General features: G+C 65.6%; 2 protein-coding genes across 7 annotated transcripts; both read left to right on the forward strand.

Annotated features, from left to right (window-relative positions):
* Positions 1-1,512: 1,512 nt before the first annotated feature.
* Positions 1,513-7,331, forward strand: SIRT7 (sirtuin 7). Of its 3 annotated transcripts, XR_013961249.1 has the most exons (11): positions 1,513-1,715; positions 1,796-1,933; positions 2,050-2,154; positions 4,033-4,103; positions 4,181-4,253; positions 4,656-4,754; positions 4,836-5,072; positions 5,211-5,291; positions 5,441-5,547; positions 5,969-6,054; positions 6,608-7,331. XR_013961249.1 is itself a non-coding variant. In XM_080681228.1 (10 exons), the coding sequence occupies exons 1-10, from the start codon at positions 1,623-1,625 to the stop codon at positions 6,804-6,806; spliced, it is 1,203 nt and encodes a 400-aa protein (XP_080537354.1). In that variant the 5' UTR covers positions 1,513-1,622; the 3' UTR covers positions 6,807-7,331. The 3 variants fall into 3 exon arrangements, 2 of the variants coding, with proteins under 2 accessions (XP_080537354.1, XP_080537353.1); XM_080681228.1 differs by lacking the exon at positions 5,969-6,054; XM_080681227.1 differs by lacking the exon at positions 5,969-6,054 and having other exon boundaries at positions 4,656-5,072.
* Positions 7,332-7,655: 324 nt separating this feature from the next.
* Positions 7,656-14,019, forward strand: PCYT2 (phosphate cytidylyltransferase 2, ethanolamine). 4 transcript variants are annotated; one of them, XM_080681229.1, is made up of 14 exons: positions 7,656-7,839; positions 9,460-9,548; positions 9,770-9,931; positions 10,140-10,206; positions 10,421-10,505; positions 10,673-10,717; positions 10,887-10,940; positions 11,364-11,502; positions 11,689-11,771; positions 11,987-12,064; positions 12,247-12,312; positions 12,466-12,531; positions 12,646-12,734; positions 12,810-13,521. In XM_080681229.1, the coding sequence occupies exons 1-14, from the start codon at positions 7,751-7,753 to the stop codon at positions 12,919-12,921; spliced, it is 1,224 nt and encodes a 407-aa protein (XP_080537355.1). In that variant the 5' UTR covers positions 7,656-7,750; the 3' UTR covers positions 12,922-13,521. The 4 variants fall into 4 exon arrangements, with proteins under 4 accessions (XP_080537355.1, XP_080537356.1, XP_080537357.1 ...); XM_080681230.1 differs by having other exon boundaries at positions 10,161-10,206; positions 12,810-13,519; XM_080681231.1 differs by lacking the exon at positions 10,887-10,940 and having other exon boundaries at positions 12,810-14,019.
* Positions 14,020-14,520: the final 501 nt, after the last annotated feature.

The raw sequence follows: 14,520 nt of genomic DNA on the forward strand, positions 1-14,520 counted from the left end.
GGTGGGTGAGGAAGGTGAGAGGAGGGGCTGAGAGTGGGTGGTGCTGAGCAGGAATTGCAGGTCATGGGATTGGTTTGCAGAAGCTTCTGGAGTTGGTGAGGCCGTGTCCCTGGCAGGGTTTTGGGGTTTGAAGCAGCTGCCCCTGGGTCTGGGGGAGCATCCAGTTCTCGTCAAGCCAGCCCTGCGGGGGCCCCTCCACTCTCTCTCCCCTTCACCTCTTTTCTTCACAGTAGGTTCTGTGTCCACAGGTGACCGGTGTGTCTCTGATCCTCGTTGGTTAGTTTTTCCCACTGTGAGTGTTGTGTTCCCTCTTCCTCTCCGCTTTTCTGACACAGTGAATCGAGGGCTTCGGCCAGAGCCAAGAATCCCGAACGTGTCCACTAAGTAAACCATGCTGTGCTCCTCCCCTCCCACCCTGCCCTCCCCCGACCCCTCCCTCACCCCACATGGACCCTCAGATTTCAGAGCAGAACCTGTGGGCGCGGTCGGCTCCCGCCCAGGCCTGGCTGCTGCTCCAGCTGGCACTGCCCTTTGTACGGGTGGGAAGACACGGCTGCTCCGTGTGTGGCAGCTCCGAGGTGTGCTGGTTCCAGATGGGGCCGCGGCAGCAGCCTCCATGGTCCGTGCCCAGCCCACGGCTCAGCCTGCTGTAGCTCCAGGACAGGTGGTCAAGCCCATCTGGTCTCGGCGGCCTCCAGCTCCGAGGTGGCTTGTTGGTCAGAGCTCCCATCCACAGCTGGGAAGCCTGAACCACAACCTCCAGCACCATTTCCGCCCTGGGATCTTGTAAGTTACTTTTTTAGGCTGTGGTTTAGTGAAAGGAACCAACACATTAACGATTTTTTCCCCTCAGAAGCCACTGAATAATTCTTTTTGGCGCGTTTTTGCCTTCCTGTTGGCTGTCTGGTTTGGGAACAGATGGGGAGATGGGTGTGCCCGTGGGACAGAGGGCCTGGCCTGTGTCCTGGGCATGTGCTGTCCCTGTCCGGCGGTGGCACACAGTGGCACCCGCCCTGGAGCAGCAGCCTTGGTACGCGGGTGTCCCCAGTGAGCTGAGGAGCAGCCCTGCCAGCAGCCTAGGCCCCAGCCCCTCCCTTCCCACCCCCTCGCTCTGCGAGTCCCGGAAGCCTTTAACCAAACGGGAGCGGGTGCAGAGCCTCCTCCTGGATCTTAGGGCAACAGGACAAGGGCTGCCCGGTGGGTCCCGCTCTCCCAGCGCCGAAAGGGTGGGTCCTCGATCACACCTGCCCGCCCTGCGGAGGCCTGCAGCCGGGAGGTGGAGGTGCCTGGCGTCTGCCCGGCGCGGGAGGTGGAGGTGCAGGTGGGGGCCTCGGGGGCGGCCTGCCCGCACCCCGCCCCGTGCAGTATTTATTGCTAAGTTATTGTCCAGGGGGGCGGCGCGGGCCGGGCCCAGGTATTTATTGCTGTACATAGTGTATGTTTGTGATATATAAGGTTTTCTTTATTTTGTATATGATCAATAAACACCTTTTAAAAAGATTGGCAGGTGCTTCCTTGGGGCTGCGTGCGGGGGGCGGGGTCGGAAGGGCGGGTCTCGCGCGCATGCGTCGGCGCAGGGCCTGCCGGGAGGCGGAAGCGGAAGCGCGCGTCTCCCCAGAGCGATGGCAGCCGGGGGTCCGAGCCGCTCGGAGCGCAAAGCAGCGGAGCGGGTGCGGCGGCTGCGGGAGGAGCAGCAACGGGAGCGCCTCCGCCAGGTACGCACCGCCCGTCCGCCCCGCGTCCTCACCGCCCGCCCCGCGCCTCGCGCCCTCACCGCCCGCCCCGCGCCCCGCAGGTGTCGCGTATCCTGAGGAAGGCAGCGGCCGAGCGCAGCGCGGAGGAGGGCCGGCTGCTGGCCGAGAGCGAGGACCTGGTGACCGAGCTGCAGGGCCGGAGCCGGCGGCGCGAAGGCCTGAAGCGGCGGCAGGAGGAGGCGAGTCCCGCGGCGCCCCGTCCGCCGCCGCCGCCTGGCCGGGCTCCTCGGGGGATGGGGCGGCGGGCGGGCGGGGCGGGCGGGGCGGGCTGACGACCTGCCTGGGGTCCCGGCAGGTGTGCGACGACCCCGAGGAGCTGCGGAGGAAGGTCCGGGAGCTGGCCGGCGCCGTGCGGAGCGCCAAGCACCTGGTCGTCTACACGGGCGCGGGGATCAGCACGGTAGGCGCGCGAGGTGGACGCCGCGCACCTGGTCGGCCCCCGGGCCCCGGAGAAGCTCGCGCGGCTGGGACGGGCGGTCCGGGGCGCCCCCTTTTGGGTGTCTGACCCATGGACTGAGTACAGTATTCTAAGTTGAGTAACACTGCCAATTCGCTAAAAATTCTCTTTAAAAGCGGCTCTGAGGTCCTTTCTTGTCTTAGAGAAGCTCGAAATGACTCCATTTGAAACTTCACTCGTAGATGAACATGTTTACAGGCTTGAAGTCTGTGCGATGCCCCGTTAGAGACAAGGAAGGAGCATAAAAGCGGACATAACAGCTTTAGTACCTGCGGGCACCTCCGCATTTAAAGTTGTACTGTCCCAAGGGCCTGTGGGCAGTGCTAAGGCCACACCTGTGTCCTGCCTCCCCAGTCGCTGTTTTTCTGAGTGTTCAGGGAGGTGAGTGGGAAGCAAGGCAGTGCGAATCAGGGTGCACCAGGTGAGGCCGAGAGAGGCGCTGGGTTTTGAGAACTTTTATGGGGAAGCTGCCCTGGGCTGGGGGATATTCGTGACTAGCTTTGATGGGGTGGGTGTCACATTGTTCCCCTAATCCAGTGGTCGGCAAACTCATTAGTCAACAGAGCCACATATCAACAGGACAACGATGGACATTTCTTTGGAGAGCCAAATTTTTTAAACGTAAACTTCTTCTAACGCCACTTCTTCAACATAGACTGGCCCAGGCCGTGGTATTTTGTGGAAGAGCCACACTCCAGGGGCCAAAGAGCCGCCTGTGGCTCGCGAGCCGCGGTTTGCCGACCACTGGCCTAATGGATGGGGGTGGGGGGGTGTTGCGTGTGACCTATGTGGAGGCCCAGCAGAGAGGACACCAAGGCTTTCCACCCAGGAGAAAACCCATACACGACATCATAAGGCGCAGAAGCAAATGCCTGTCAGGTGAAGCCGGTCGTGTTAGGTCCCCAGAAGTCCGGACGCACCCTGGCTTGTTGCAGGAGGTGGCACCGGGCCTCAGCCCTGACGGATGGGTGAGGTTTTAGGGGCGAAGAGGCGAGTGGACACTTCCAACAGGGATGAGTGCAGGGGCCCCTTAGAAGGAAGGTGTCTGCTGCGTTGACCGCGCCAACTTACCAACAGCCGGTGGTGCACAGGCGGGCTGGCCGCCTCCCTCCGCCCTCCCGTGTGCAGGAGGTTATTCCGAAGCAGTCATGTCCCTTCTTAAGGAGCCGTAAGTGACTGCTCAAAGCCACGTGCGGCTCATCCATGTGCTCTGAGCGGCACTGTTGGTGAGCGTTCCACTTTTCCACGTGAGTCAGAGCTGCCGATTGAACTTGAGCAGGAAGGAGACAGGGCTCCCCAGAAGGGAGGTCATTGAGCCTGAGGGGCGCAATGACCTCCTGGATCCTGGCGCCTGCTCTCTCTGTCCCTCCCGTGGCTCCATTTCCCTGGCCTGGGGACGTGGGACATTCAATAGGTGTTGATCTCACCTGGAGAGGTGGGCAGTCTTCGTGGAGGTAGGCCAGAAAGTACTTATCTCATCAGGATGGGACAGAGGAGGGGTCCCACTTAGCGGTTCACCTTTCTTCTGCACTGGCTAGAACCCGGGGCACAGGTGGGCCTGACCGGCTACCCCCTCCGTGTGGCTGCAGAGCCAGGCTGGAGGGCCAGGTGGGAGCGGGGCCCAGGCAGAGGGAAGGACTGCAGGGGTTCCCTGCACCTGGGCTCCGGCGGGCAGACTAGGGTCCCCCGTGGGAGGAGGAGAGGCCAGCGCAGGGCCGGCCTGGGACATGACGGGAGAGACAGTTGCTTCCTGCTCTCGGGGGCCGTCGGTGCCTGCAGTGGTGCCTGCTCACGGCGCCTGTCTTCCTCCTGAACGTGCAGGCAGCCTCCATCCCAGACTACCGGGGCCCGAACGGAGTGTGGACGCTGCTTCAGAAAGGGCGGCGCGTGAGGTAAGCGGCCCGCACGGCCTTCCCCGAGCGGGGCAGGGGCGGCGGGGGCCTGACGTCCGCTTCCCTTTCGCCCGCAGTGCCGCCGACCTGAGTGAGGCGGAGCCGACCCTCACCCACATGAGCATCGCCCGCTTACACGAGCAGAAGCTGGTAAGAACCCCACGCGGCCAGCTGTGGACTTGCCGGCCCACAGCGTGGGTCCTGGGCGCCGCCTTGCCCGTCAGCCAGTGGGTGCCTTGAGGAGCCCGCCAAGTGGTGTGGCCTCCTGGCTTAAGCCTCTCTCTAATCCTCCCGGCTTCCTCTCCAAGGGACGGGGGCGGGCGGTGCAGACACTGACCTCCAGGCTGCTCCAAGTACCTCAGAGCTGTTGGGGGTGCGCCTCCTGAGTCCTGCTGGGACCAGCTGCTTCTCAGGTTTTGCCTTAGAGGCTCCGTGCAGGTTGGAGCTGGCCCTGGTTTGGGGGCTCTGGGCCCGCCCGGCGCAGGACGGCTGCCCCGCCGCCTGCCTGCTGCTGCCCCAGCCCTCCTGCCGAGCGCCGCCCTGTCCCCTCAGGTGCAGCACGTGGTGTCTCAGAACTGCGACGGGCTCCACCTGCGGAGCGGGCTGCCGCGCGCCGCCATCTCGGAGCTGCACGGGAACATGTACATCGAAGTGAGCAGTCCCTCGGGCCAGGGGAGGTTCCGGGGGTTTGGGGGGGCAGCGCCCCCACTCACCGTGCCCTCCCTCCCTCAGGTCTGCACGGCCTGCACTCCCAACAGGGAGTACGTGCGGGTGTTCGACGTGACGGAGCGCACCGCCCTGCACCGGCACCAGACCGGCCGGGCCTGCCACAAGTGTGGGGCGCCGCTCCGTGACACCATTGTGCACTTTGGGGAGAGGGGGACCCTGGGGCAGCCTCTGAACTGGGAGGCAGCCACCCAGGCTGCCAGCAAAGCAGACACGATCCTGTGTTTAGGCTCCAGCCTGAAGGTACGGACGGCACTGCGGATGGGCAGGGCGTGGGCCTGCTGGCAGCTGGCCAGCGCGGCCTGGAGCCCCAGCTCCCTATAGCCTTGTTCCCTGGTGTGTGTGTGGTCTGTCTGTCTGTCCATCCGTCCGTCCCCACAGGTTCTAAAGAAGTATCCACGCCTCTGGTGCATGACCAAGCCCCCCAGCCGGCGGCCCAAGCTCTACATTGTGAACTTGCAGGTAACTTGCTGCTCAGAGGCACCTCCTTCATCCCTGGGGCGTCCCCGTCCTGCACTCTTGCACCTTGGGGGGCTGGCCGAGTAGGACCCAGGCCGTGGGGCATTGGAAGGACTGAGCTGCTGACCTCACTTGCCTTCCCCTGTCCCCAGTGGACCCCGAAGGATGACTGGGCCGCCCTGAAGCTCCACGGGAAGTGTGATGACGTCATGCAGCTCCTTATGGACGAGCTGGGCCTGGAGATTCCCCCCTACAGCAGGTGAGGGGGTGCAGGCGCATGCCCCCCTTCCTGCCCCTGCGTGGATGGGATGTGTCTGTCTGCTCTCGAGCTAAGCGTAGAGAAAGCCCTGAGGTGTTGCAAACAGTATCTGAGGCGTGACTGCGGTGCCGTGGCCTCTGCAGGGCTAGCCAGGTTCCTGGCCGCTGGGACTCCTGCGGGGAGAGGGAGTCGACCGTGTGTGTCTGGACGTCCCCCCTTGACCTCAGGCAGCCTGGAGGGGAGGCCCCGGAAGGGACATGCTCTCGGCAATCCTAGTCACACAGACTCGGTGCACTGTGGGGAGCTGGCAGACTTGGGGAAGCGTAAAGAAACTGTTCCTTATTACAGAACTTGTGATAATTTAGACATGGTGTATGTGTTGAGTAAAAAGTTTACACTTTCTTTCTCTGTGAATTTTCAGGGTCTTATAGGGGAAATCAGTAACTTCTTTTAATCAAAGGGTTCAAGAATTAAGGATCCCTTCACCTTCTGGGCCTGGCAATTCTTGTATGTTATGTTTGTGGTGTTCTGTAATGTGGGCCTATCGTGTACTGTACTTTTTTTTTTTACATTAACTTAGCTCATTTTCCTTATCAGTGCTTATCTGTATCTTAAGTTTATAATATGTGGTTCTACATCTCAGACACATGACCTCACCCGGGAGCCCGTAGGCCACACCTCCCTAGTCAGCTGGCCTTCCCACCTATCAAGCCTCACAGTCTGGGAAGGGGGAGAGGGTCTGGTCCCCCCTGCCCCCCTGGCCTTACGAGTGAGCGGTGGGGCCCAGAGCTGCTAGTGACTCATCCCTGCTGGGACTACTGCCTCCGCCTGCGCGTGCCTGCCTCAGAGCGCCGCCGAGGACACGTACTGCCGAGGTGGAGCTGGGCTGGGAGCTTCCCCCTCCTGTAGCTCAGGAAGTGGGGCCACCTCCACGCCAAGCCCGCCACAGCTAAGACACAGGGCGGGGAGCAGGGTCACCTCAGTCAGCGTTCCTGTCCTGGGGCAGGTTGTGACTGGGCGGCTTCTGGTCACCCCTGACCCAGCTTTCCCCTTTTGGCAGGTGGCAGGACCCCATATTCTCCCTGGCAACTCCCCTGCGGGCTGGTGAAGAGGGCAGCCACAGTCGGAAGGCACTGCGCCGAAGTCGAGAGGAGCCCTCGCCGGGAGACCAGGGCGCACCACTTAGCTCGGCCCCCATCCCAGGTGGCTGGTTTGGCAGGGGCTGCGCCAAAGGCACAAAGAGGAGGAGAGTGACATAACCTGGTGCTCGACGGAGAACAGCAACTGGCACTTTGCAGACGGCTGGGACTCGGATCCCCGGCTGGTGGCACCCAGAAGGCCGGGAGTGCCCCGCAGGTCCAGTGAGAATGCTCGGGGGGTGGGTGACATTGTCACGGTGACACGCTTAGCCATTTGTCTTGGTGGGGAGCCCCCTTGCACTGCTGTGCTTGTCCCGCCTGCCGTCCCCCCCCACACACTGGTGGGCCTGGGTGCTGACAAGTGGCCCATCCAGTCTGACCTAGAGGTGGCAGCCACGCCTTCCTGTGAGAACAGAACTCGGGTTACATCACACCTGGCCAGCCAAGGGGAAGCAACTCGCTGCCTTGCCTCCTCCTTCAGGCCAGTCTCAGGGGCCTCAACCCTATTTCTACTTCTTACTAAAAATGTTAACTTTATAGTAAACCTTTTTCTGTATTGGTATGCAGCCGAGGGCTGGTTTTGAACCTTAGCTCTCAGCAGACCTTTTCGTTGCTAATAAATCTCTCTGCACTGTCTTCCCAGCATCACTGCGTGACTGCCCTTGTGTTGCTGTGGGGAGCCGGGGCCCCGCTGGGCTCCCTGGCGGGGCGGGAGGTACTCCAGGTGGTTCTGCCCCGCGCCCTCCGCCAGGTGCGAGCCGAGGGACGGCGCGCGCACGCCATTGGCCGCAGGCAGAGGGGGTAGGCGTGGCCAGGTTCGGGCAGCGCAAACTATTGGCCGCGAGCGGAGGGGCAGGGCTCGGTTAATCGAAGGCCGCTCGCGCTCGCCACTGGCCGCGTGAGACAGGTGGGGCGGGGCGGGGGCGGGGCCCAGAGGCGGGGCAGCGCTGTCCATTGGTCGCCCGTGGCGGGTGAGTCCCGTGTGACGGCGCGTGCGCAGGGCAGGGCGGCGGCGGCCGCTCGGAGTTTGGGATCCGTCCGTGCCGCGCCGCTGCCGTGGTGACATGATCCGAAACGGGCACGGGTTGGCGGGCGGCGCCGAGCAGCCGGGACCGGGGAGTAGGCCCGCCGTGCGGGTGTGGTGTGACGGCTGGTGAGCGCGGCGGCAGGCGTTGGCGGGCGGGGCCGCGGGGGCCGCTGCGGCCGCTGCGCTGTCGCCCGAGGCGCGTCTTGAGCCGCTTTCGCCCGGGGCCTCGGTCGGCCTTCTATGGCGGGGGAGGGCGGCAGGCGGCGGACTCGGGCTGCGGGCTCCCGGATGGAGGACGCCTGGGACCCGGGCCGCCCCCGCACGGCAGCCGGCGAGCGGGTCCAGGACGCAGGCGGGGCGCTGGCCCAGCCCGGGGACGCGGCTCCCAGAGAAGCGCCCTTCCCGAGGGTGCTCCTTCCCCGCGATTGGCAGTAGCTGCGCACCGATCCGGGCCGCCGGCCCAGCGTGGGGACCGCCGTGGCGCAAGTCCCGTGCTTCCGATTTGGCGGCTTTAATCGGTTCAGGGCCGCCTTCCCTGGGGTCTGTGTCAGGCTCCCCGACGTGCCCAGCACAGGACCAGAGAGGTTCTCCCGGGTGTCTGGGCAGCGTCAGCGTGGGAACAGTGGGACCCCAGGACCCCCGCGCAGCCCGTGGGTCCTCTGGCGAGCCACACAGCAGAGCTGGGTGATGTTTGGGGCTCAGTTGGTAACTCGTCACCCACGAAGCTTCCTCCAACCTTTGCTGATGGAAGCAGAGGGGAAAACACACCCTTGTCGGTGGAGCCTTTGCACCTGAATCACCTTGGGGCGAGGGAGTGTGACTGCGTGTCTGTGGACTCTGACCTTGGCCCTGGACAGGCCAGGTGCTTGCCCCAGCAGGTCACAGCCGGGACCCAGGGTCTCCTGCACTCCGTGCACCCCCGGCCTGGCCCGGCCGGTCCAGTGGGCACAGGGGTCGCGGCCCCAGTGCCCTGGATTTGGACTGCCCTCTTCCCTTACCCCAGGGCCAGAGCCTTGTGACCCCCAGGCCGGTGTGGTGAGACGGGAGGTGACAGGTGGCGCTGAGTGGAAGCAGGGACAGCTCGCCTGCTCAGGAGGCCCTGGGAGGCTGGAACCAGCTTGAGGGCGCCCCTAGGCAGTGTGCCCCCCCCCCTGCCCCCACATACACAGGGAGCAGGTGGGACCCGGCCCCACAGCGGCTGCTGTCTGTGGCCTTCAGCCGAGTTCACTCTTAACCAGGCCCGGATTTGAGGCGAAAAGCTCTGGAACCAGGTGCCAGGGAGGTGGTGGTGGGCCTCCCCGAGTTCCTGGGAGCTCGCCGGGTTTCCAGAGCCAGCAGTGGCCCTTGTTCATTGGTTAGACTTCGTTTCCTGTTGGCCCCGGAGACTGGCCACCTGTCAGGGTGGTGGAGAGTTTGGCTCACCTCTGGGTCCACAGCTTAAAGGGACCCCCCACGGTGCTGTGAATTGGGGAGGGGCCCCGGGGGGCCACGCAGGCCCAGGGTGGGGGCAGGAGCTGTTCAGTGTGCTCTCAAGTCCTCAGGACCTGCCGGCCGTGGCCCTTGCTGAGTCTGGCCCTGGACCCCGGGACCCGGCTGTGCAGAGCTGAGCACCCCTCCCCTCCCAACGCCCAGACTCCGCCGGACCCTGGGAGCAGTTCCCAGGGGCGGCTTCTCAGAGGAGCCAGCCTGTGCCCGTCACCGCCCACGGGCCACCCGGGACTGACTGCCTGCCTGCCCTCTCCACAGCTATGACATGGTCCATTACGGCCACTCGAACCAGCTGCGCCAGGCACGGGCCATGGGGGACTACCTCATTGTGGGCGTGCACACCGATGGTAGGTGGGGCTGCGCCCACCTCCACCCCATGCCCGCCTGGGGTTGCCCACTCGTCAGGGGGCCCCCACCATCCCCTGGGGTTCTGGTGGGGGCGGGGCCATGTAGTTATCGGTGACAGGCCCTGAGTGGTGGTGGCCCAAGGAGGACGGTGGTGGCCACTCGGGTGTGGATGGTGGCCTCCGTGGTCACCGTCCCGCCCTCCTCTCTTCTCTGGCCCTAGAGGAGATCTCCAAGCACAAGGGGCCCCCAGTGTTCACGCAGGAGGAGAGGTACAAGATGGTGCGGGCCATCAAGTGGGTGGACGAGGTGGTGCCGGCGGCCCCCTACGTCACCACGCTGGAGACGCTGGACAAGTACAGCTGCGACTTCTGTGTCCATGGCAGTGAGTGGGCAGGCAGGCCGGGCGCAGGCTGGGGTCACAGGAAGTGCTGGGCCTCCTTAAGCTGTGGGCAGGATTCGAGAGCCCTCTGGGTCCTTCCCCGGAAATGAGCCCGGGCCACAGGGCAGGCCTGTGACGGGGGCTGTGAGCCCTGAAGGTCTCGGTGGCTTTGGGTTAACAGTCCTTGTTCCATGTGCCTGTCACCTCTTAGATGACATTACCCTAACTGTAGATGGCCGGGACACCTACGAGGAAGTGAAGCAGGCTGGGAGGTACAGGTGAGCCGACCACGGCCCCCTTTGGGGGGGAGGGATGTGCGGGCTACGGCCTGTGTTCCTCCCGGTTGTGACCGGATGGGGTGCTGCACCGCAGAGGGGCCCAGTTTTCTCTCATGCCCAGAGCCTCAAGGAAACGCTGTCTGTGCGTAGCGCCCCCAGGAGGCGGGTGACCCGAGAGCTCCGCCCCCACCTCTGTTGTCGCCTCTGTCCCCAGAGAGTGCAAGCGCACCCAGGGCGTGTCCACCACAGACCTCGTGGGCCGCATGCTGCTGATGACCAAGGCCCATCACAGCAGCCAGGTGAGGCGGGGGTGGGGGTGGGGGTGGGGGGGCGCGGAACCTCCGAGGTCCCCTCTCCAAGCACGTGGCTGCGGGGGGGGGGGGGCGGGGGGAGGTGCAGCCGCCGTCAGTGTCCTGGGCGTGACCACTTGTGGAGGGGGAGGCCCAACCCTCTCCCTTTCTTGCAGGAGATGTCCTCGGAGTACCGGGAGTACGCAGACAGCTTCGGCAAGGTGAGTGCAGCCGGAGCCACGCCCCCCCCGCCCCCCCCCCCCCCCCCCCCCGCCCCGCTCCCTGCCTCCCGGCGCTGACCAGGTGCTGACCAGCACTGCCTGGAGGAGCAAGGACGGCCCAGGACAGGCGGCCTCTAACCAGGCGGCCTGGCCCTCTCTCCCTCTCTAGCCCCCTCACCTGACACCTGCCAGGGAGATGCTTTTCTCAGACGGTTCCTCCCAGGTGACCAGCGGGGGCCTCAGGGTGCGGGGTCGCAGGAGTGCTGTGTCCATGGCCTCCCTGGTAGACCTAGGTGGTGGCGGCTGCAATGCCCTCTGTGGCCACGGGGCGGAGCCACCGTCCCACCAGCCACAGGGCCCCTGCCCAGCCTAGCCCAGATGTGTACCAGGCACTGTGGCCAGCCCGCCGTGCCCCTGCCTGAGACACCTGCCGGGAAACAGCACCGGAGCCTGTGAGCAGCTGGCAGGCTGGGCTGGGGTTTAGTTCTGACCTGGAGCCCCCACACCTGCTGCCTCCATCCCACACCCGTGCCTCCCAAGCAGGCGGGCAGGCGTGTGCGGCCACCCCGGGCTCAGTAGAGGGGGCAGGCGAGGGGCGCGTCTGCGAGGCCGCTGTGGCTGACCAGGGACTCCTCTCGGGTTGTAGTGCCCAGGGGGGCGGAACCCCTGGACCGGGGTGTCCCAGTTTCTGCAGACGTCCCGGAAGATCATCCAGTTTGCCTCTGGGAAGGAGCCCCAGCCGGGGGAGACGGTCATCTACGTGGCGGGCGCCTTCGACCTGTTCCGTATCCTCTGGGACGGGGGAGGGGCTCTGCGTGCACGCACCTGCCCCGGGGAGGCCTCGCTGATCTCGCGGCCCTGGGGGGTGGCTAGGGCACTGAGGGGGGCGGCCCTGGGGGGTGGCTCGGGCACTGAGGGGGGCGGGAGGACGGCTGCCCTGCCTTGCTACTTGTTCCTGAACCCGGGCGCAGACATCGGGCACGTGGACTTCCTGGCGAAGGTGCACGGCCTGGCCGAGAGGCCCTACGTCATCGCCGGCCTGCACTTTGACCAGGTCACAGCCCAGGGGAGCCGGTCTTGGGGACCCTTGAGGTGGGCTCGGTAGCCCACGGGGAGCGAGGCCCTGGCTGCTGACGGAGCAGAGAAGAGCCGAGCTGGGGCCCCTCGGGGCAGGGTTGTCTGCTAGGCCTTCCCCATGCCAGGGGGTGCCCCACCAGGGGTCGCTGGCAGGGGGCCTGCTGACCGCCCCCCCCCCCCCTCTGGCCTTAGGAGGTCAACCACTACAAGGGCAAGAACTACCCCATCATGAACCTGCACGAGCGGACGCTGAGCGTGCTGGCGTGCCGGGTGAGCGCGGGCCGGCAGGGCGGGCCTGACAGCGGGGACGTGGCCCGGCAGGGACCCCGGACAGCCGGCCCACCGTGCTGTGTCCCTGTGTCCCCACTGGCCGCCTGGGCCAGCGTGTAGGGCCATCCCCACCACCCTTCAGCCTGGGGGGTCCTTGCTAACGGCTGTGCCCGTCCCCACAGTACGTGTCGGAGGTGGTGATCGGGGCCCCCTACGCGGTCACCGCAGAGCTCCTGGACCACTTCAAGGTCAGCTCCCAGTGGCGGGGTCCGAGGAGGGCTGGGCTGGGCTGGGCTGGGGCAGGAGCCGGGCAGTGGGCAGTGGCTCTGGCTGCCGCCCTGGGGGCAGGGGTCCCTGTGGATGGTCCTGGGAGGGCTCCCTGACCCCGGCTCCCTCTGCAGGTGGACCTGGTGTGTCACGGGAAGACGGAAATTATGCCTGACAAGGACGGCTCCGATCCGTACCAGGTGGGCATGCGGGCCAGGGCCTCACAGGAGCAAGTGTCCCCGCCACACCGGGGCCACGGGCAGCCTCCTGGGGTCCAGAGGAGGCCCTCATCCCCCCTGGTCCCCACCCTTCAGGAGCCCAAGAAAAGGGGCATCTTCTGTCAGATCGACAGCGGGAGCGACCTCACCACGGACCTCATTGTCCAGCGCATCATCAAGAACAGGTGAGGCCCCAGGGCTGGTGGGGCAGCGGAGCCCGGAGCCTGGCTCGCACACACTCACGCCCCCCTCTGCCCCAGGCTGGAGTATGAGGCTCGGAACCAGAAGAAGGAGGCCAAGGAGCTGGCCTTCCTGGAGGCCATGAAGCAGCAGGAGGAGCCGCCCGAGAGAGGGAGCCACGACGCCTTCTGAGGGGGGACGTCCCCAGGAGCCTGGCGCGGCCCTCCCTGCCCTGCTTCCTGCCTCCCAGCGGGCTCACGTGGTTCTCACCGCTGCAGCCCCCAGACCAGGCGGCCCTGGAAGGGCCGGTGCGGACGTTCCTGCCTCCCCCCTCCCTGAACGGCGCCCCTTACAGCAGGCCCTGCACCCTCCCGTTAGGCTGCACAGGGGGGGCCAGCACCGTGGAGGGCCCAGTGGGCGGGAGGCGTGGAGGGCACCTCCCCCCGGGGCCACGCCTGGCGAGCCTGGGGAGGCCCAGCTTCCCTCCGCCTGGCTGCACTGCTGGGCCCCCATCCCACCCCAGGAGGCTGCAGCCCAGCTGTGCTTCCTGGCGCCCAGCTCGGTGAGAGTCCACTTCCGGGACAGGGACCCGAGGGGCCGCACCCGTCCTCGGTGCAGGCCCGGCCACCTTCTGCACGGCGCCTCCGCCCTGCGCTGTCCCTGGTGTCCTGAGCGGCTCCTGGACCCGCGTCTGCTCCCCGGCCGCCTCCTGCTCCCCCAGACTCTTCTCCACTCTGTGCATACCTGGCTGATGTGCAACCAATAAACCTGGCGGGAGGTGCTCTGTGTCAGCCGTCGGCCCTGCTCCCACCACCCCCCCACAGGGCAGCAGCAGGCAGCCCGGCAGCGAGGGCCCCCCAGATCCAGGCCCCCGCAGAGCAGGCAGTGATGAGCAGGAGGGAAGTGGAGAGCCAGCAGGTTCCCTCGGGCCCAGAGTCGGTCACCAGGACTGAGCGGCCAAGTCCCAAAGCTCCACGGGACCACGTGCAGGAAGGATTGGGGCCCAGAACTTCAGGGCCTCCCGCCCACATGCCGGCCCACGGGAGCAGCGTGGCTGCAGGTGCCGACCGGGTCACCTCGTGGCAGGGCGAGCAGTGGGTCCGCCGGTTTCTGTCCACAGAGGAGTGTGAGGGCGCTTCCTCAGCCGCTGCCTCTGTCCCTCCAGAACGCACCCCTTCAGCTTCGGTGGGGGTGCGCCTGTCGTGGCCCCGGGAGCCAAAGCCGGCAGGCCCTCCGGCTAGCAGGAGGTGGGCCTGTCCTGTCCTATTTTATTCTGTCATTTTAAAGTCCTAACCTGAGGGTATGTTTTTATTGATTTTTAAAGCAGGAGGAGAGAAAAACATTGATATGAGAAACATAAATCCATGCCTCCCCTCCCCGCCCCAACCAGGGGTCAACCAGCAACCTTTTGGTGTGGGGAGCTTCGCGCCAACCAGCTGACCCACCCGCCAGGCTCTACCTCAGAACCCTGGGGGCCCTCCCTGCATCTCCACCCCATCTGGGTACCCCAACTTCAAGAGCTCCGTGACGCCAGATCTCCCCACACTCAGGCCTTTGGGCTACAGGGACCCCCTGAGCAGGGAGCCGGGGGAGTGGCCAGGGCTCCTGGACGCTTAAGTAGCCACAGGCCAGCCTGGGCCCAGCGAGGTGCAGAGCCTGGTGGGCGGGGAAGGTCTGCCCTGGAGACTACCAAGTGCAGTGGGAACCTGAGTCCCACCCGCACCTCCCTGAGGCCCAGCGGGCCAGTTGTTCCGGGGGTGGGACACCCCTGAGGCACGTCCGGCCTCTGAA

The sequence above is a fragment of the Plecotus auritus genome, assembly GCF_963455305.1.
Source record: "Plecotus auritus genome assembly, chromosome: 7".
Taxonomy (NCBI): Eukaryota; Metazoa; Chordata; class Mammalia; order Chiroptera; family Vespertilionidae; genus Plecotus; species Plecotus auritus.

Excerpts from the sequence above, each read along its gene's own strand:
- SIRT7 (XM_080681227.1), top strand. The coding sequence starts at position 1,623 with ATGGCAGCCGGGGGTCCGAGCCGCTCGGAGCGCAAAGCAGCGGAGCGG. Across the intron at positions 4,254-4,655 it reads GCTTACACGAGCAGAAGCTG|GTGCAGCACGTGGTGTCTCA; the intron begins GTAAGAACCCCA and ends CTGTCCCCTCAG. Across the intron at positions 5,073-5,210 it reads GTTTAGGCTCCAGCCTGAAG|GTTCTAAAGAAGTATCCACG; the intron begins GTACGGACGGCA and ends CCGTCCCCACAG.
- PCYT2 (XM_080681229.1), top strand. The coding sequence starts at position 7,751 with ATGATCCGAAACGGGCACGGGTTGGCGGGCGGCGCCGAGCAGCCGGGA. Across the intron at positions 9,932-10,139 it reads CGACTTCTGTGTCCATGGCA|ATGACATTACCCTAACTGTA; the intron begins GTGAGTGGGCAG and ends GTCACCTCTTAG. Across the intron at positions 11,772-11,986 it reads CCGGCCTGCACTTTGACCAG|GAGGTCAACCACTACAAGGG; the intron begins GTCACAGCCCAG and ends CTCTGGCCTTAG.